This window comes from Quercus robur, chromosome 12 (assembly GCF_932294415.1).
Source record: "Quercus robur chromosome 12, dhQueRobu3.1, whole genome shotgun sequence".
NCBI lineage: Eukaryota > Viridiplantae > Streptophyta > Magnoliopsida > Fagales > Fagaceae > Quercus > Quercus robur.
Genome location: NC_065545.1, coordinates 12,807,222 through 12,827,503, shown reverse-complemented (window position 1 = coordinate 12,827,503; position 20,282 = coordinate 12,807,222). Strand labels below are relative to the sequence as shown.

General features: G+C 32.4%; 2 protein-coding genes across 2 annotated transcripts; both read left to right on the top strand.

Annotated features, from left to right (window-relative positions):
• The first annotated feature begins 2,163 nt into the window (after positions 1 to 2,163).
• LOC126709238 (potassium transporter 5-like) lies at positions 2,164 to 10,191 on the top strand. The gene is made up of 8 exons (XM_050409381.1): positions 2,164 to 2,483; positions 3,006 to 3,231; positions 5,222 to 5,470; positions 6,052 to 6,102; positions 7,923 to 8,183; positions 8,272 to 8,439; positions 8,676 to 8,930; positions 9,020 to 10,191. The coding sequence occupies exons 1-8, from the start codon at positions 2,301 to 2,303 to the stop codon at positions 9,982 to 9,984; spliced, it is 2,358 nt and encodes a 785-aa protein (XP_050265338.1). The 5' UTR covers positions 2,164 to 2,300; the 3' UTR covers positions 9,985 to 10,191.
• A 3,749-nt stretch (positions 10,192 to 13,940) lies between these two features.
• LOC126709239 (potassium transporter 5-like) lies at positions 13,941 to 18,663 on the top strand. Its single transcript, XM_050409383.1, has 8 exons — positions 13,941 to 14,258; positions 14,553 to 14,778; positions 14,906 to 15,154; positions 15,825 to 15,875; positions 15,967 to 16,227; positions 16,675 to 16,842; positions 16,979 to 17,233; positions 17,406 to 18,663. The coding sequence occupies exons 1-8, from the start codon at positions 14,073 to 14,075 to the stop codon at positions 18,359 to 18,361; spliced, it is 2,352 nt and encodes a 783-aa protein (XP_050265340.1). The 5' UTR covers positions 13,941 to 14,072; the 3' UTR covers positions 18,362 to 18,663.
• The last annotated feature ends 1,619 nt before the right edge of the window (positions 18,664 to 20,282 follow it).

The window sequence follows — 20,282 nt, the reverse complement described above, 5'->3', positions numbered from 1 at the left end:
AAGTTTTGCCTTTTCGACTAATTACCGAACACTAGCTCTCTCTACTTTAACACTTCGTTCATTGCTGGCCCAGATTAAGGCATACCACCTTAATGCACTAGCCAGTTAGAAGGATTTTTTTCTATTACTGAACTAGCTTTCAAGCGTAACGCTCTGTTTGTTTTAGCATTAATGTTTTTTGAAAAATTGGTCATTTTCAAGAGAGCTTTTTCTGGAAAACTATCTCATTTTCCAGTATTTGGTAATGATCTTGAAAATGAGCTTTAATAATGTTTTCTAGTGTTTGGTGCGCACAATTTTTTATATAAAATTTCTTATATAACTTAAAACATGTATAACATGTGTATTGTGTAAACCCAAATAATGTAGTCAATATAAATAAAAAATCAAGTATGAATTTGGTTTTCAAACTAAAAACTAAAATTTTGATAACAGATACCATCAAAATTAGTTATCCAATTTTCATGATTTCTACCACTTATTTTGCTCATATATATAGATATAACGTTCAAAATTAGTGGTTCAATTTTCATGATCTATATCTAAAACGCTAGTACATTCTATTAAATTCCAAATATTTGGGCAGACTTATACGAAAGTACTAGATGAAGCATTACTTCAATTCAAAATGAAGTTACAAATAAATCTAAAAGATAATGTGCAAAATATCATACGTTGTCAATCACACTTCATAATGTTGTTCAAGCGGATTTTCTTCCAATATTGTAACTATAACCTATGCAATTATACAAGTAATTAATTCTCATATAGTTTGCCAACTCCCTACAATCTATAGTGACTCTTTCTTATATAAACATATTCATATGATTCGTTTTTGCAGGTTATGATTACTGGTATTGGAGCGGCATTCATAGATAAAGCATAAAGCTAGAAGAAAGCCCCTATTATTGGTAGTGTAAAACATCATCACCTGAAAGTTTTAATAGTTTTAAAAGCTTCCTCTATGAGTTTTAATAATTTTCAGATGTAAATAAATATTGTTCCAAGAATCAGGTTAAGGAATGTTACCTTTATTATTATTATTTTTTTTAGTTAGGAGTTTTGTGCCTTGGTAAAATCAACTCCACAAACCTTTCCCGCAATTCCTCCTAACGATGTTTAACCCAAGCTCCAAATCGATGGAGCTTCTTGCTATGATTGTAAACGCAATTTATAAGTATGAAGACAAAAGGAGAATAGAGAGAGAAGAGATATAGTCAAGAGTTAACTCGATGACTAAAGAGAGTGACAATGAGGGCCTAAGAAGAGAGAAAAAGCAAAAAGAAGAGAAGAAGTGACAGAGATTACTATGAGAAGGACTTTCAAGGCACAAAAGAAAATATAGTTTTCTATGGCCAAAAGAAGATAATATAGGAGTAGTTATGGGCCAAGTTAGAGAGAGTTTGTTTTCCGACTTTTTTCTTTTTGGAAAACAACCTATAGAAAATAAGTCTTATTTTTTAAAGAGGTACTACATTCATAACATTTTTTGGAACATTTTCACAACAAATCATAGGTGGTTAGTTATTATTAGTTCAAATTTCAACCTCTAAGATTACTTTTTTGCCCTAGCTAACAATAACAACTAGTAATAACCTACCACTTAAGATTTGTTATAAAAATGTTATGGATATATCATAATCATTTATCTATTTTTTATAGGGTTTTCCGTTGACTAAAGATAATTTTCAATTGACCAATTTTTTTTTAATGCTACCAAACACTGAAAAGTGTGAAAAACTATCCTTATAGAATGTTTTATAGCGAAACAAATAGAGCATTAGTGCTTTCAAAGAGGAAATTTAGAATTTGAGTTCCCCCTCTCCATTATATATATTGAATTATAAAAAATGAGTTTATTTTATTTTAGTTACGTCCATATCGGCATCTTACCCCTAATAACCCTGGAAGTCTTTTTGGAGTTCGTATACATTTTAAAAAACAAATGTTACTATCGCTGTTGCCGCTCCATATTTCCCAAATTTTTTATTTTTTCAATTTCTGTTCTTTCTTCTTATTATTAGAGAAACACATTGCACGAGGTAAGTATTTTTTTTTCTTTTTCCAATTCCTCATCTTTTCATTGAACCAAAAAAAAAAAAAAAAAAAAATTATATATATATATATATATATATCTTTTTTAATTTTTTGGGGGGAGGGGGACACAGCTCTTTTAGTTTGGATATAAATATGCACACCCTTGCATCTAGGAAACCCCTCCCTAGGTCTCATCGTCATAGGAAAAAAAGATAGTCATTGTGATTTCTTTGGATCACTTTGTACAATCCCGGACGGCAATCATGGAAATGTCAGGTGATCTAGTAGAAGATAATCATAAAACCGAAGAAAGCCAGCAGGAGGAGGAGGAAGTTCCTTCACAACTACTCAAAGGGGAAAAATTTTCACGGCAAAAGTTGCGAAGATTCGACTCTTTAGACATCGAATCCAGCAGCGTACGAGGTCATCATGCCCATGGCTCCAAGGTCGCTTTCTAAAAATTCACTTTTTTATTATTTATTTATTTATTTTATTTTTTATATATAGATTCTGGCTACATGAGTAACATAACATCTTTAGATTCTTCACTGATGCATAAGTAACATATGATTGTTAAATTCTAAGGCTCTAAAACCACTTTTTGGTTAAGCACTTAGATTGTTGAATTCTTTCTCTCTATATATATATAGTTTACATGACAAGGTCAGTCGAAAATCTGGACCGATCATATGAAAGATGTCATCAATCATACCTCTTTCAGTTTCAATCAAATCTTTCACATAGGACGTAGGTGTAATGGACCATACTTTTTTGTTATAAACTTATAATACCGTTTTATAAAAAAATGATGTACATTTCGTTAATGTTCTAGTAAAGAATACCAAATAAAATTGACAAAAAATTAAGTAAAGCCCATTAAATAAATTTTCTTATTCATCTTTATTTATTTATTAATGGACCATACTTATTCAACGTTCAAATTTATAATTTGTGGTATATATTTTTAGACTGTGGCGTGGACTGTGATCTTGCACCTAGCATTTCAGAGCATTGGAATTGTGTACGGGGACATAGGCACATCACCACTATATGTGTTTGCAAGCACCTTCCCAAATGGCATCAAGCATAATGACGACATTTTGGGTGTTCTTTCTATCATCTTTTACACCCTCACCTTGATCCCTTTGGTTAAATATGTTTTCATTGTCTTAAGGGCCAATGACAATGGTGATGGTAAGATTTTTGACCATTATTAATTATTTAGTTTCTCTTATGTTAATATTGAAATACAAGTTGCACAAGTAGTACACCAAGTGAATATATTTCTTTGTCTTACTAGAATTGTTGATATGCTGGATGCCAGCTTTGTTCGGCTCATACCAATTTTATTTTATTTTTCAATTGCTAACATTTATTTATTTATTTTATAGTATAGTTTATATACCATTGTTAGTTTCTTTAAGACTTTTTTTTCCTCTTTTTGTGTCTATGTTAAAATACTTAATATTTTTTTTTTAAAAAGACATTAATTTTACATGTTCAATGCTAAATCCTTTAACCTTCTTTTATCAAAGGTTAGTTTCCTTGCGCAGATTTACACATTAATTTTAAAATTATTTACTTGAAAACTAAAAAAGTGAATGGGTAAATTTTTTAAGTGTAAAATTCTTTTATAGTTATATCATCTTTTCCATATTCAGCTAGCTTCTTCTGATTCATATACCAAATATTCCTCCCACCTCAATTTTGTTCTATGTTTAATTACTAGTGGATTAACTGTGAAAAAAATGTTCACTCTCTCTCTAAAAAAAAAAAAAAAAAATACCCCTTCCACGCTAATTTTTTTCCAATTCCGTTTGGGGAGAACGTTTAGGTTTTGTCAATTTTTTATCCTTCAAAGAAGAATATATTGAATTTATAGTTTTTTAAAACAACATATTTTTCAAGACATTAAATAATTTTATTTTAATACAATAAACAAAATAAACTAAAAATAAATTCATTCAAACACCTATTAACAAATTTTACTCGGCACTAATTCCCAAATACTATAACAATGATTTGTTATTTTAATAATATCTTTTTTTGGTATTTTCTTTTGGTATATAATGGTAATAATATTATTTGTGATGTTTTTTGTCCGTACAAAAATCACCTTCTCTCTCACACTATTTATTATTATTATTATTATTTTTGAAAGTACTCCTATCTTTTTCAAAACATTTAACGACTTTCACTAGAGAAAAAGTTCACTCCGAACTCTAGTTTCTTCCAATTTCAAACTGATTAGTCTAAAACTTTCATGTGTCACATTGTCAGTCTGCCATTTTGTGAACGAACATTGGCCCAAGAAAAAAGAGAGCGAGAAAGACTAGGTTGTAGCTGGGCAGTAAAGTAAGAATGAAGGGCCATGCATTAACTAGGGAAAAGCTTGACTAGCCAGGTCCTTCTATATAAAGATCGTTTCTGAACAACAGATTTTAGCGTCTTCTACCAATTAAGTCAAAAGTTCAGACTATATAAGGCAAAAGTGGAAGCACCTGGACTCTTTTAGAAGAAGAAAATAATAATAAATCCCTTTTCTTTTATGGTTAAACTTCATATATATATGAGCTCAGTGGGAGTCCATATTCAAATATTTCCACTGCTTGTGAAGAAAATTGAGGCTGATGGGCCATATCTGATCCCCAGCTTGGGGGGATGAAGACATTTTAATATTCATGATCGAACATGTATGCACGGGCCTGTTATATTATATTGTAATGTAATAGATCGACTTCCACAATAATGGTCCTTTTATATTGCTTATATCATATGGTTTTTCAAAAGTCTTAACTTTCATTGACTAATCAAATTTATAAGACAATACATACACACACCCATATATATAAGAATTACCTGTTGTGAGTCATGCTACATTGCAGGTATAATTTTATAGTCATTTTAGTCCAAGTTTAGATGACATCATGAACATTTTTTAAACAGGCTTCTGATTATTCTAATTTTTTTTCTTCAACAAACAACACGTCTTTCCCAAAAAGAAAAAAAGAAAAAAAAAGAGAGACTTGGAGCAACTTTTTCGATTTAATAGTTTAGTTCCTTTAATAGAGAGAGATTACATAATAATCTTATTTATTAATTTATTGAATTTTTTCCTAAGGAACAAAATTAAAGAACATGAATTGGTATCCCTAATTATTAATGAGTAATTAAATTATTTCAGGAGGGACATTTGCTTTGTACTCTCTCATATGCCGATATGCGAAGGTCGGTTTGATCCCTAGTCAGCAGGCTGAGGATCAGGAGGTCTCAAATTTCCAGCTTGAGTTGCCAAGCAACCGTCTAAAGAGGGCATCTTGGCTTAAGTCTAAGCTGGAAAATAGCCAGTTTGCCAAGTTCTTCCTTTTGTTCGCCACCATGCTTGGTACTTCCATGGTGATTGGGGATGGTGTGCTCACTCCTTGCATCTCAGGTTTGTTTATTTTCTTATTTTATGTTTCTCTAAAACTATAGCAATATAAAATAAAACATGCATAGGAATAGGACAATCACAACCGATGTCTCATATTTGGTGGGGACTACACTAATTACTACCCCACATGTTGAAATATTGGTACATATAATCCTTACTAGTTACCACCTTTATGACATAGCAAAGAGAAAAAAAGGTACTTCCTTTATCTTCCTCACATGTTGTAGGAGAGAAAGTATCAATTCTAGAAGAAAAAGGAATTACAAAAAATAGAGAGGTTTTATTTTACTAGCCATTGATATTGTTTGAATAATTGGAAAGCAAATACACTAAATACATTTAAACTAAGGTTTTAGAAATAGTTAAAAAAATGTCATTGTCAAAACAAAATGGTAAAATGGTATATGGAGTTTTGAGTATAACATGTGGCCGAATGTAGGCAAAGCATCTCTTGGCCGCATGTCATTTCCAATTTCTTAAAGATATATATTTGTTGGAATTTACTAGAGTTTCGTCTCTTACTCTCTCGCTCATTTTCTTCTTCGACTTTTGACTTTTTTTCTTGTCACTTTTGATGGCAGTTTTATCAGCAGTGGGAGGGATCAAGGAAGCTACATCTGCAATGTCAGATGGTATTAACTACTACCCCACATAATGCAAAGCTCTTTCCTTTTATGTATTGCCAATTCAATTTTTTCTTTTTGTTACATGATGCATGGTATATTTACAATACGACTATTTTAGACTCTCAAAAAAAAGAAAAAAATGACAAATTTTCGTTTCCAACTTTGAATGCTAAGTAGTAGACAAAAATGACCGAATTTAATGACTTACAAACAGGAATTTTGAATCCAATGACTCTGAAGGCCAGGCAAATGAGGCACGTTTTGAATTGGAATCTTTCTTTTTTCCATAGGAAAATTAGACTATCGAAAATGAAATGTTATTTTGTGGCCAAATTCAAGAAGATGACTCTTCTCCACAAGGAAAAGCATAATATAATATGCTCTGTTTCCACCCTATGTCACCTTGAAAGATAATTAGGTTAATTCTATTTTTCCCAATAATTAAGTCCAGATTGTATTTGTGTGATGGGCTGTTGAACGTGGAACTCTTTTAATTAAATCATTAAGTCATTAACTAAATGACATTCCCCTTTCATTTTGACTCATATTTTTAAACGTGCTGTCATTTTGATCCATGTTGTCATCTCACTTGTGGAAAATGCTTATATGATTACTAGATTACACTATTAGCTTAAAATTTCTATTTCTATCATGAGATGATGACATAGACTATAATATTAGGAAGTTTATAAATATAAAAATTAATGAAATCACTACACCAAAATAAGTCTGTTACATCAAATGTTAATACAACAATATTAGTATAGTGGTATAAGACACAATATTGCATCTATAAGTTAAAAATTGTTGCAATAATAACTTTAAAGTGGTAAATTATCGCATTTACAATAATTAATTGCAATAATTTATAATTATCGGTATTACATTAGGCAAATTTGTTGCAATAACTTAAAATAAAAATTTAAAATAAAGATATTGTTACAATAACTTGATAACAATTATTTTTGCAATATATTATAACAAAAATTTCAAAATGATATTTTATTGCAATAAAGACATCATTGTAATCATTTGATATTAATCATTTTACAATTTATTGTAATAACAAACATGAAACGAATATATCATTGTAATAACTTGATATTAATTATTTTACCATATATTGTAATGACAAATATGAAATAATTATTTATTACAATGAATATATCGTTACAATATATTATTTATTGCAACAATATATATATATATATATATATAATTGCGTCAAAGTTGTCTTTAAAATATTTAATGATTATTGCAATGAAAGTTTTTGTTGTACAAACTTATTACCTCAAAATTTATTGAAATAACTCGCATTAACTATTGTAATGACTTTGATGTTATTATAATGATTTTTTGTAGTCGTAATAAATATATATATTTTTGTAGTGAATTAAAAAAACTTGAGTACCAAATTAAAAATGTTACCAAAATATAGGACCAAAAAGTATTTTTCTTTTTTTTGCCAATTTTTATATAGAAAACACTCTTAAACATACGCACAAGAACGGCCAATTTAACACTTTTAAATATCAAGCACTAAGTTTTGACTTTGAATCTCAAAAAAAAAAGTTTTGACTTTGCCAAAACAAAGGGCACAGTAATCAAAAGCTATCTGTACAAACTTTTTACTACTGGCATCCAAATGTGGTACCGGTTCTTATTGAAGCTCGAGTAGCTAAAATACAAAACTACATGTACCAACTTTTTAGGGACGATTATATTATGATGCATAAATAAAATCAACCCAACTAATCCTTAATCCTAGTTAATCATATTATCATTTGTGTATTGCAATATTTACACTACAGCTTCTTTGTGTGCAGATATGATTGTTTGGATATCAGTTGCCATCTTGGTCCTCCTATTCAGTGCTCAAAGATTTGGAACTGACAAAGTGGGCTACACTTTTGCTCCAATAATTTGTATTTGGTTTGCATTCATTGGTGGAATTGGCATTTTCAATTTCTTTAAATTCGATACAACTGTTATCAAAGCTCTAAACCCACAATACATTTTCGACTATTTTAAGAGGAACAAAAAAGAAGCATGGATTTCTCTTGGTGGCACTGTTCTTTCTATAACAGGTTACAATTTGGTTGCGTAATGAATCTGTATATTTGGATAACTTGGAGAATCCATTAATAGAGTTTGTTTAAATGAAAACAAATGCAGGAACGGAAGCTCTATTTGCTGATGTTGGGCATTTCACAGTTAAGTCCATACAAATAAGTATGTGTTTAGTGATCTATCCGGCTCTCATATTGGCATACGCTGGACAAGCAGCCTTCCTTCGCAAGCACAATAACCTTATTGGGGACACCTTCTTCCAGTCTATACCACGTAAAACAATTAATTCGGTCTTTTTTTTTTAATCTTTTTGAAAATTGGATTGTTTAAAAAACTTGCATCTTAGAAAAAAGAAGAGAAATTTAAAAAAAATTGTACTTTCAAAATGTGCGGTTTGAAACTGTTGTACCAAACTGTTGTTTATATTTTGCTTGATGAGGTTCATGACATATACCTTTGTTTATAATGTGTTATATTTTGACTGACCGTGGTGGCTACTTATGATGCAGATTCTTTGTATTGGCCAGTGTTTGTTATAGCTGTATTGGCAGCCATCATAGCAAGCCAAGCTATGATTTCGGGATCTTTCTCTATAATCCAGCAATCATTATCACTAGGGTGCTTCCCTCGTGTGAAAATTGTGCATACATCGGCTAAGTATGAAGGACAAGTTTACATACCAGAAATTAATTACCTTCTAATGTTGGCTTGTGTTGGGGTCACATTAGGTTTTAGAAGCACCGCAAAGATTGGCAATGCATATGGTAAAATTGCCAATAACTTCTACAAAATTATCATTTAATAGCCTCTTTGTCAATTAAAATTTTTAACCTATGTTCTTTACTGCATGCAGGGATAGCAGTGGTGTTTGTTATGACTCTCACATCGTCCTTCCTAGTACTAATCATGATAATGATATGGAAAACCCACATACTTCTCATTATCTCCTACGTTCTTGTTATTGGCACTATTGAGCTTATCTATTTAAGCTCAGTCCTATACAAATTTGACCAAGGAGGATATCTTCCCCTAGCCTTTGCTGCAATATTAATGATTATTATGTATGTTTGGAATGATGTGCATAGAAGCAAGTACTATTATGAGCTTGATCATAAAATCTCTCCTGATAAGCTCAAGGAAGTTGTTACTAGCACAAACTTGAGTCAAATGCCTGGGCTAGCCATATTCTACTCAGAGCTTGTTCAGGGTATCCCACCCATTTTCAAGCACTATGTTTCAAATGTGCCTGCGTTGCATTCGGTCCTTGTTTTTGTGTCCATCAAGTCACTACCTATAGGTAAGGTTCCAGCCGATGAACGCTTCCTCTTTCGTCGAGTGGAGCCTTATGAGCTCAATGTGTTTCGTTGTGTTGTGAGATATGGATACACAGATGTGCGCAATGAGCAAGAGCCTTTTGAGAACTTGTTGATTGAAAAGTTGAAAGGGTTTATTGCTGACGGTGAATTTTGGTTGTCCCAGAATGATCTCAACAAGGATGATGATAGTGGAGAATATTTAGATGAAGGCGAGGTTGATGGAGAGAATAATGAACATAAGGATGTAAAGCAAGTTGATGAAGAGAAGCGACAAGAGGCAATAGACAAAGAGATTGAGGCAGTGAACCAGGCATGGCGTGCTGGAGTTGTACACTTGATTGGTGAGAATGAAGTGGTTGCAAGCAAAGGAGCTAGTGTAGCGAGGAGAATTATAATAGATTATGCTTACAATATCTTGAAGAGAAATTTGAGGCAAAGTGAGAAAGTGTTTGATATTCCTCACAAGCGAATGCTAAAAGTTGGCATGACTTATGAACTTTAGAACATGATTTGACGATGTTGGGATACAATGGGAGCATAGCAAAGCTATGGTGATCGTTGTCTCTCACACCTTAATTATCTGTTGCCACTTGTATGTGATATTAATTTTGTACATTAAGAATAAGCATCGCAATTTTGTACATGACAGAGGAATAGCTTATTTCGATGTAATACCTAATTATATTTATGTTAAAGAGAAGTTTCTTTATAGGCTTCAGGGATTTTGGATGTGCAACTCTCCAATCCTTGCTTAGTGCTTGTCACGTGAAAAACTGTGATTCATGTGACTCATGTGATAAACCCAAGCAATTATCAAGACTCTTGTACCTTAGCGTATTGTCCAATTCACACAATATATAACAAGAACTTAGGTTCAAATCCTCTTTCTCTATTATTGCCAAAAAAATATCTATATATATATATATATATATTGAAGAAATCATAACAAGAAATATGATAATCTTAATTGGTAAGCTTAACATATCCTTTGATGCTATGATTTATTAGCTTAATTATATATTAAAAAAGGGTTAATGACCTTCGTGGTTTAATGGGTTAGGTGATCTCTTGATTGGAATGGTGTAGAGATAATTCGGCTACATTACACTGTCAAAATTTTAGACTTTCTCATTGCTTGTATATTTTTTTGGGGAGAATGAGAAACGTTTCTTGTTCATCCCAGAGGATAGGCACCAATTGGACGTAGATTTATACCAATTAAAGATTACCCAGTTTTTCTAGTATGATGGAGCACTGCAATAATCAATTAACGAAGTACTAATTATTTTAGAAACCATGAATAACATGAACAAAGTTGTGTCTTTTTTGTTACTTTTCCATTGTGAAAAATCTAAGATTGATCCCAATAATTTAATTATCCGATTGATTGTGGCATAAATCCAAAATTAATCATTAATAATTTAAAAATCACAATAATATTTTTCCGCAATCAAAAAAATGCAAAGAAGATCATCACAAGGATTTGGACTCTTCAAATAAAAAAGAAAAAAGAAAAAAGAAAAAAAGAACCACTTCAATGGTAACCAACCCCACAGGAAATTTCACTATAGAATAATAATTGTTACAAACTTACAACCAGTCCATACTTCCACACTTTTAATTACAAAAACTTATCATGTGTAATGGACAAACACTAAAAAATCATAACAAATATCAAGTTTTAATTGGAGTAATATCATTTTCATTTAGACTTATAATATTATTGACATGACTCTAATTATGTACCAATCACAACAAATTATGTGTCAAAGTATTCGAGAACAGTGCACGAATCACTGTTCATTATAGAAAAGTCAACATTTGTGGTTACTGTTCATGCAACAGTGCATGAACAGTAACTGCATCACTCTGAAACGCGTGAAAACAAAACAAAAAAAAAAAAAAAAAAGGAAGAAGGACACGTTTGCTGTGTTTACTGTAGTGTGGGTCCCATGTCAAAAACGCAAACACTGAACACAGTAAAACGTCCAAACCAAACCGGCACTAAATTTTAGCAGGGATGGAATTGACATAATGGTGATGGATTATAATTTCTCAACACGTCTAAAGAATGTTGAATTTGATGACGATCCTATCTAGTCCAGAAAACTGTCAATAATTATTTAAAAAAAAAAAAACTGTCAAGAATTAATCAAAGCACGTGATCCGCAAGCCTTTATATAACGTTAAAGTGAACATGATGGCCAGGACTTTTTTTAACGCCTTGTGGAGATGCTAGCTGGTTTGCAATTTTCCAAGTTGAGAATGAAATGAAAATGAAATATACAGCAGGTGCAGGAAAACCTATTTATTTTATTATTTATTATTTCATGCGGCGTGCTATAACTTTTGGGCGTTTTGACTAAAATTGCAATCAAAATATGGACACGAAGTTTCATAAATGGGCCATAAGTAATATTATAGACATAAATTATTTATAATATTTTTACAAATTACTAATGTGGTTTTAAAATTTTTTAAATAATTATTGATAAATATAAATGTGATGTTAGTGATGGACCCATATTAAAACTAATAAGAATTAGTTACATCAATAGTTTGTAAAAATGTTGTAAAATAGTTTGTGACTGTAACATTACTCAAATTACCAATCAATTAAATTACAAAAATTTTAACATCAACCCATTTACTCATTGGGATACATAATACGATTGTATTTGTGATTGTTGTAGGAAATAGGGATTTAAAGTATTGAGTTTTAACCTATCAAAAAAGAAGTGTATAGTTAGTTTTTTTATTTTATTTTTTTTAAAGAAAAAAAAATAGAGTTTTAGTAATAGACTTTTTGTGAAGAGTTTTAACTTAAAAAAAAAAAATTAACACTTAAAGACTACAATTATTATTATTTTGAGAAGAAAAGACTACAATAATTAAAGTGCCTTGAGTAGTGTGGGGTCCGGCCCAAAATAATGGGTTGAGTAAACTACGGGCCCGTCCGAGAAGAATCCTGTCCGAGGAGAAGTCATAGTCCAAACATTGTTTAAGCCCAGTTGCGGTGAAAGAAACCTGTCCGAGGAGTAACTCCTCCTCGGACATTACGAAGTCCGGATCAAGAGCTCGCCTTAACCATTGCAGCTCACCCTCCAAACATATAAAAAAGAATAAAACCCAAAATATCTCATGGAAAGCTGCCACCACCACATTAAATGTGTCACAACCACTCTCTTGGCCGCATTAATGAGGAAAGGACTCCTGAATAGTGCTACCTTGGCCACTGCAACTCACAGAGGAGTGATAAAGGTGTCTGATAGGACAGGTGCTCAAGTGGGGACCTAGATGATCAACAAGTGTAAGGTTTAGATAAGAAGGAGAGGCCTATATAATGTAGTGGAATCCCTCAAAGAGGGGGACGAAAAATTGTATGATCTTGACCCAGGAAATAGAATCTACTGTGAGATATCCATTCTTGTGTTTTTGTTTCTGCAACAACATTGCCCATGCATCAGACCGACTAAGTTCACTGAGGCTAAGTTCTTTGACCCATCCTCTACTAAGATTTATTGTGTGTTGCGCCTTGGGCCAGGGCCTGATCAGTAGGATTTGGACCAAGAAAATCGTGCAACTACAAGTAGTTATATCTATTTAATAATCAAATTGATAAAAACGATTAGAGGTGAGAAATAAAAAAAGATATTAAAAAAATTGCATTGTATGCTCATATATATCTGAAACCCAATTATTCAATTAATTACCAATTATTATTATTAATAATTATTGTTGCTGTTGCTGTTGCTGTTGCTGTGAAATACATGATGGGCCATAAAAACAGTGGACCGCCAAACATTTTTTTCCTTTTTTTTTATAGACACCAAACTTGAACCAATTCTACTCATTTAAACTCTTCTAAAAAAAAAAAAAAAAAAAATTCTCCACATTTAAAATACTCAGAAAAATAAGTTTATTTGATTTTCTACAAAAGGGTAAGATTTAAATAAATAATATCATATTTTCCAAGATAGTTAAATGAAATTATATGGTTGACCAATCATTATAAACATATAGTTTAATTTAATTTGAGAATCTAATATACAACATTTACGTACATATGTACATATGTTTTCGTGCACTTAAGGTATCTATGGAGGGGTACATAGGGCTCAACCCAACAAAGAATGCACTCAAATTAGATGAGGTGACTTTACAACACTTTTCCACGACGCTTTGGTCTCATATATAGCTGAGGAGTCACCGACTCACCGTGACTAACTCAGTCGCATGACGTCGATCGCCCAACTAGAAATTTCCAAAAAGAAATGTGTACATGATATATAAATAACAAGAGGAGCACAAATAAAATTTTTCCATGTATCAATGAGTACGTACACGTTTGGCCCGTAGTGTGCACGCGGTCTTGGAAAAAAGGGTATTATTGGCCCCCATAATTCAAACATGCCGGCGGTGTCTTTTGTATATTTACCCCATAAGCTTCACCACCATCCACACATCTAGGAAGTAGGAACCAGGAACCTCTCCTCTCAGTTCACTTTTTCTTCGTTCTTGTCATCCATATTGTATTTATAGAGAGAGAAGGAGGGGTGATACATTGTACAATATTGTGCTACTTATTCAATGAGCACTAGTACTAGTAGAATTCCTGGGGTTACAGAAATGACTAGTGAAGTAGCACTAAAAAATCCTGAACCAAGTATGGAGCAAGTTTCTGAAGAATTCAGTGGGAAGAGAATTTTACGTAGGTTCGATTCCTTGGACCTCGAATCCTCCACTGTTCCCGGTCGTCATGGCCATGGCTCCAAGGTTTGCTTATATATTGCACTCTCACAAAACAAATTTCGCCTGCATATATAGTTACCAGCTCAAATATTATCATCGTCATCTAAGTGACTATTTTGGACCTCATTTGTTTTATTAATAGTTACCAAGTCAGTTGCATGAATATTTTATTTTTTTGGGCTACTATAAATGTTGAGAATTTTCTGGTTCGAGTTACTGTGAGCTATTGCATGGCTTGGAAACTAGCTAGGACATAACAAAAATAGTAGTTTCAGGTCTAAATTTGACTGATTGGTTATGTTCTTTTTAATTTTTCAGGCTGTGGGGTGGTCAGTGATATTGCATCTAGCATTCCAGAGCATAGGAATTGTATATGGAGACATTGGTACTTCACCACTATATGTGTATGCAAGTACTTTCACTAATGGCATCAAGCACAACGATGACATTTTGGGTGTTCTTTCTCTGATCTTTTATACCCTCACTTTAATCCCTCTGTTTAAGTACGTTTTCATTGTCTTACAAGCCAATGATAATGGCGAAGGTAAAATCTAAGAATCCCTTTATTGTTTTTTTTTTTTTTTTTTTTTTTGTTATATAATCACGCAAAGCAATTATTTATCTATGTTCTCCCTAAAAACAGAACCTTATTGTGTTGTTACATTTTTTAGGAGGGACGTTTGCTTTGTACTCTCTTATATGCCGATATGCTAAGGTTGGTTTGATCCCAAATCAGCAAGCTGAGGACCAGGAGGTCTCTAATTTCCAGCTTGATTTACCAAGTAGTCGTCAGCGGATAGCGTCGGTGGTTAAGGCTAAGCTGGAAAACAGCCAGTTTGCCAAGTTCTTTCTATTGTTTGCTACAATGCTTGGTACTTCCATGGTGATTGGGGATGGTGTCCTCACTCCTTGCATGTCAGGTATGTTAATCTTCCATATGTTACGCTGCAACTCTTTAAATGCATAAAGTGTTTGAGGGTTAGAGAAGGGAGAGGTTCCATCTATAAGATTAGAAATGTGTGATATATATGATGGTATCTGCGACTTAAGTTTTTTAGTAAGCTAGGTATTTTTTTCATATGGAACAAATTTTGAATTCCTATTCTTTCTAGCTAGTGAAGGAAAATATAGTGTGAGAAATTTTTTTACAAATTGAAGACATGGTCACGATATTTAAATAATAGTACTATTTATTGGATAGGCTTGGGTTTATACCTCTCAGACTTCGTATACTTTTCTCTTCTTCAAATTATGATGAAAAATAAAAGTCAAAAAAAGACAATAAACAAGTTGTAGTGGATTTGACCAATAAAAGTAAAGTTAAATTATGATGGTGTTTTTACTTTTAATTGTGAAATTATGTATCAAATAGAAACTTGTTATTAAAAAAAAAAAAAAAGTATCAAATAGAAAGTTAGTATGTTGAAGGATTTCTATCTGGGAGGCTTGGCCACACTTCTGTTATTGTCATTGTTGCCAATTTCTTAGAAAGTGAACAAGCAGAGTTTCGTAATTTAGTAGCTCATTACTTTGTATGACTTTTTGACTTACAAATTGCAATTTTAATTTTTTTTTCCAATTTGTTGGCAGTTTTATCTGCTGTGGGAGGGATCAGGAAAGCTACTACTGAAATCTCAGAAGGTACCCCACCATCAATAATGTTTACTCTGTTACTTTTTTCCTCCCTTGTTACAAGTTATTTATATCACATTTTTTTTTTGGTCCTATACAGATATGATTGTTTGGATTTCAATTGCTATCTTGATCTTCTTGTTCATGGTTCAAAGATTTGGAACTGACAAAGTGGGCTATAGTTTTGCTCCCATAATTTGTGTTTGGTTTGCATTAATCGGGGGTATTGGCCTTTTCAATTTCATCAAATTTGATCCAACAGTCATCAAAGCTATAAATCCACAATACATTGTTCTATATTTCCAGAGGAACAAAAAAGAAGCTTGGGTTTCTCTTGGTGGCATTGTCCTTGCCATAACAGGTCAGTATTTCATTCCCCATTTACATGAGATCTTATTTGATTATGTACTAAAACCTACAAAAGTAAGTTTGTATCTAAAACAAATAAGACTTGAAAAAACTATACATAAGTAAATAAGCTAAAAGAGTTGAAGCTAATTGTTAGTATACACAAATTATTTTTTGAATTGAAACAATGTCTTGAAGTCCTAGTTTCAATTCAAAAATTGAAGAACCAAAGAATTTGTCTTACAAATTAGGAGAATGATAAAGGTTTAAATTTGAACTGAAATCATGACTTTAAGACATGATTTCAATTCAAAAAGAGAATTGTGTGTACTTCTTGTGTAATAGGGCCATGTATAATAAACAGTGCCCTAGAGTTAAACTAAAAATTTAATATAAAATCACCTTCACTTGGAATTATGTGAAGATTTTGTCAATGAAGTATGATTATAATAATTTGCAGGAACGGAAGCTCTATTTGCTGATGTTGGGCACTTCACAGTTAGGTCCATTCAAATAAGTATGTGCTCAGTGACTTACCCGGCTCTCATATTGGCATATAGTGGACAAGCAGCCTTCCTTCGCAAGCACAATGATCTTGTCAAAGAAACTTTCTATGAGTCCATACCAGGTAGAAGAAGAGTGTTTTTGCCTTAAATTTTCTCAAGAATACTTTGCTTCATGTATATGTCCATAATGTCCATTGTTCAATATTTATATAAAATGTATGATTTACTAGCTAATTGAGTTGGCTATTTGTGATGCAGAACCTTTGTACTGGCCAATGTTTGTGGTGGCCATATTGGCATCAATAGTAGCTAGTCAAGCCATGATTTCAGGGACTTTCTCTATAGTCCAACAATCTCTCTCACTAGGGTGTTTCCCTCGAGTGAAAATTGTGCATACATCAACTAAGTATGAAGGACAAGTTTACATACCAGAAGTCAATTACCTTCTTATGTTGGCTTGTATAAGTGTCACTTTGGCTTTCAGGAACACCGAAAAGATTGGCAATGCATATGGTAATCCATCATCCCACATATCAATTTGAATTTTATCAATACTAGTTAGACTTGGTTTTTGTTGTTTTAATGGTTTGAATTTTCTTCCCACATGTTTGGTGGTTGAATTTGGCTATTCAATAAAGAATAAACATAGAAGCTAATGAATAATTTTTTCTTCCTTTGCATGCAGGGATAGCAGTGGTATTTGTTATGACTCTCACATCAGCCTTCCTAGTGCTAATCATGATCATGATATGGAAATCTCACATACTTTTAGTTATCTCCTATGTTCTTGTCATCAGTAGTGTGGAGCTTCTCTATTTAAGCTCAGTCTTCTATAAGTTTGCTCAAGGAGGATATCTTCCCCTGGCCTTTGCTGCAGTACTAATGACCATAATGTATATTTGGAATGATGTGCACAGAAGAAAGTACTTTTATGAGCTTGACCACAAAGTCCCTTTAGGAAAGCTCAAGGACATAGCTACAGACACAAATTTGTGTCGAATGCCTGGGTTGGCCTTGTTCTACTCAGAGCTTGTTCAAGGCATCCCACCCATTTTCAAGCACTATGTGGTAAATGTTCCTGCACTGCATTCAGTCCTTGTCTTCGTCACCATCAAGTCACTACCTATTAGCAAGGTTCCAATTGAAGAGCGTTTCCTATTTCGTCGAGTGGAGCCTAAAGACCAAAATGTGTTTCGATGTGTTGTGAGGTATGGATACACAGATACACGTTCTGAGGATGAGCCTTTTGAGAAGATGTTAGTTGAAAGATTGAAGGAGTATATTATAAACGATTTTTGGTTCTCTCACAGTAAACTAAGTAATGGTGAAAATAATGGTGAATTGGATGTTGGGTTTGCTAATGGAGAGGATGAAAATAATGATGTAAAGGATGTTGATGAAGAGAAGCTGCAAGAGGTTTTAGAGAGAGAGATTGAGGCTTTGGACCAAGCATCGCGTGCAGGTGTTGTTCACTTGATTGGTGAGAATGAAGTGGTTGCAGGCAAAGGAGCCAGTATAGGAAAGAGATTTCTGATAAACTATGCTTTCAATTTCTTGAAGAAAAATTTGAGACAAACTGAAAATGTATTTGACATTCCTCATAAGCGCATGCTAAAAGTAGGCATGACTTATGAGCTTTAGGGCATGTTGTGAAAAAGATGCAGGTGCATAAGTAAGATAAGGTCTCTATGTCAATATACATACCTTTTCTTGAATTAGTATAGATTTATTCATATTGTGACAGACATGTTGGCTAAGAAGTTTCCACTTTCCACTGATATGCAGTAAATGCCCTGCCCCATCCTATACTCCTAGGGGATTGTGTAGATCTTGTAAAGTGTGGAATTTGAACTAAATGTATGTAATGGTAACAGAAAAGTCCCTTTTACATCTATTTTGTAGTCACATATTATTTGGTTCTACATTAGTTTCACTTAATTCTACTTTGGAATGCAACCCTCATTCTAGACTTGGTTTTTGCAGCTATAACCAATATTTAAGAGATTGGAAAAGTAACATGCTTTTAGAAAGAAAAGGAAATAACAAAAAGAAAAGAAAAGAAGACATTGTGTTACTATATGGTTTAAGGTTTTTGACAACTACACATCCCCGACTAAGATTGGATTGTTGTGTATCTATGAGAGAGAGAGAGAGAGAGAGAGAGAGAGAGAGAGAGAGAGAGAGAGAGAGAGAGAGAGAGAGAGAGAGAGATGTGCATATAATATGACAAGTATAACTCAATCACAATAGCCATCATTCCATTTTGACGCTACTAAATTTTTGGAGTCCTTTAGTAAAAGTCAAAACTACTAAAAATGTTTTTAAGCCTTGAATTTTACCAAGGGTTAATTTGTACTAATTAAATAGGGAAAACTCTTTTGAGATCCAAATTATGGTCAACTGATGTCAAAACAAGTGTTTTGTGAAAAATGCTTTAAAATTGTGAACTTAACTAATTTTAGGCTAAACCTAGAGTGGACCAAGTTTAATTGCGTTTTAACTAAAAATTCGACTGTATTGCAAGGGTATAATATTTACTCTAGTGTTGCAGTGGGCAACAACAGTTAGGTTTTTTTTTTTTTTTTTTTAATACTTCACCAAGAGATGAAAGAGTCACTAAAAAGAAAGCAACACCTTGTACTTTATCTGTCTTCGTCTTTTTAAATAAATAAATAAAAAGACAAAGATAAGTGGAATCAAAATTTTCATTTATTAGCATCTTTCTATCAAATTTTTAATGTCAAGAAATCACTAGAATGATTACCAATCCTAAATAAGTATTATTAATGAGAAGTAATTAACCAAAGGAATAACAATTCAACCAAACAATATGATATCATATTGAGAATTTCTAAATTCTAACATTTAAATGGGCCTAATGTATAGTAATAACGACTACTAAACTAATACTATTTACCCCAAAAATGTTACAAAATGATGTTTATTGGCTTTGTTTTTGACTTTTTGTTTTTAATCCTTATTCAAAAACGAAAAAAAAAGAAAAAAAGAAAAAAAAGAGTAATTGGGGGTTGCGATAGATGACACACATTTTTGGGGCTAAATGTTAAGGCTATTATTTTAATAACCCAAACCCATTGGGCCCAACTAGAAATATGACACCACGTGCCTTGAGCCCAAATAAAGATAAAATTATGGATGGAATATCAATAGAGGTTTTGCAATTGGATTAGATTTGGGCCTTGGATCTAACAAAATTTTGGCGTAGCTTCTGTAGTTGGAATTTGGAAATGACTAAATTTTAGCAGAGTTTCCACTATCATATCAAAATTCTCCCGAAAATGGCTCATATTTTAAGGGCATTCACGTCAAGTTTGTAAAAAAAAAAAAAAACTTATTTTACACTCTTATAAAAGACAACTTTATCTGTTTTTACTAACTCCTTTAATAATACACCATAATTCTTATTTTTACATACAACCCAATAAAATAATATAAACTACATAAAAAATAATATAAACTACTCTTTTCTCTCTTCCACTTCTTCCTCTCCATTGTGGGAATAAAAAATATCATTTAATTTTAGCAACTTGTTACAGTAAAT

Bases quoted from the DNA above. Each gene is read 5' to 3' on its own strand.
- LOC126709238 (XM_050409381.1), top strand. From the start codon at position 2,301: ATGGAAATGTCAGGTGATCTAGTAGAAGATAATCATAAAACCGAAGAA. The intron at 5,471-6,051 runs GTTTGTTTATTT...TTTTGATGGCAG, and splicing joins GCTCACTCCTTGCATCTCAG to TTTTATCAGCAGTGGGAGGG. The intron at 8,184-8,271 runs GTTACAATTTGG...AAACAAATGCAG, and splicing joins CACTGTTCTTTCTATAACAG to GAACGGAAGCTCTATTTGCT.
- LOC126709239 (XM_050409383.1), top strand. From the start codon at position 14,073: ATGAGCACTAGTACTAGTAGAATTCCTGGGGTTACAGAAATGACTAGT. The intron at 14,259-14,552 runs GTTTGCTTATAT...TTAATTTTTCAG, and splicing joins GTCATGGCCATGGCTCCAAG to GCTGTGGGGTGGTCAGTGAT. The intron at 16,843-16,978 runs GTAGAAGAAGAG...TTTGTGATGCAG, and splicing joins TTTCTATGAGTCCATACCAG to AACCTTTGTACTGGCCAATG.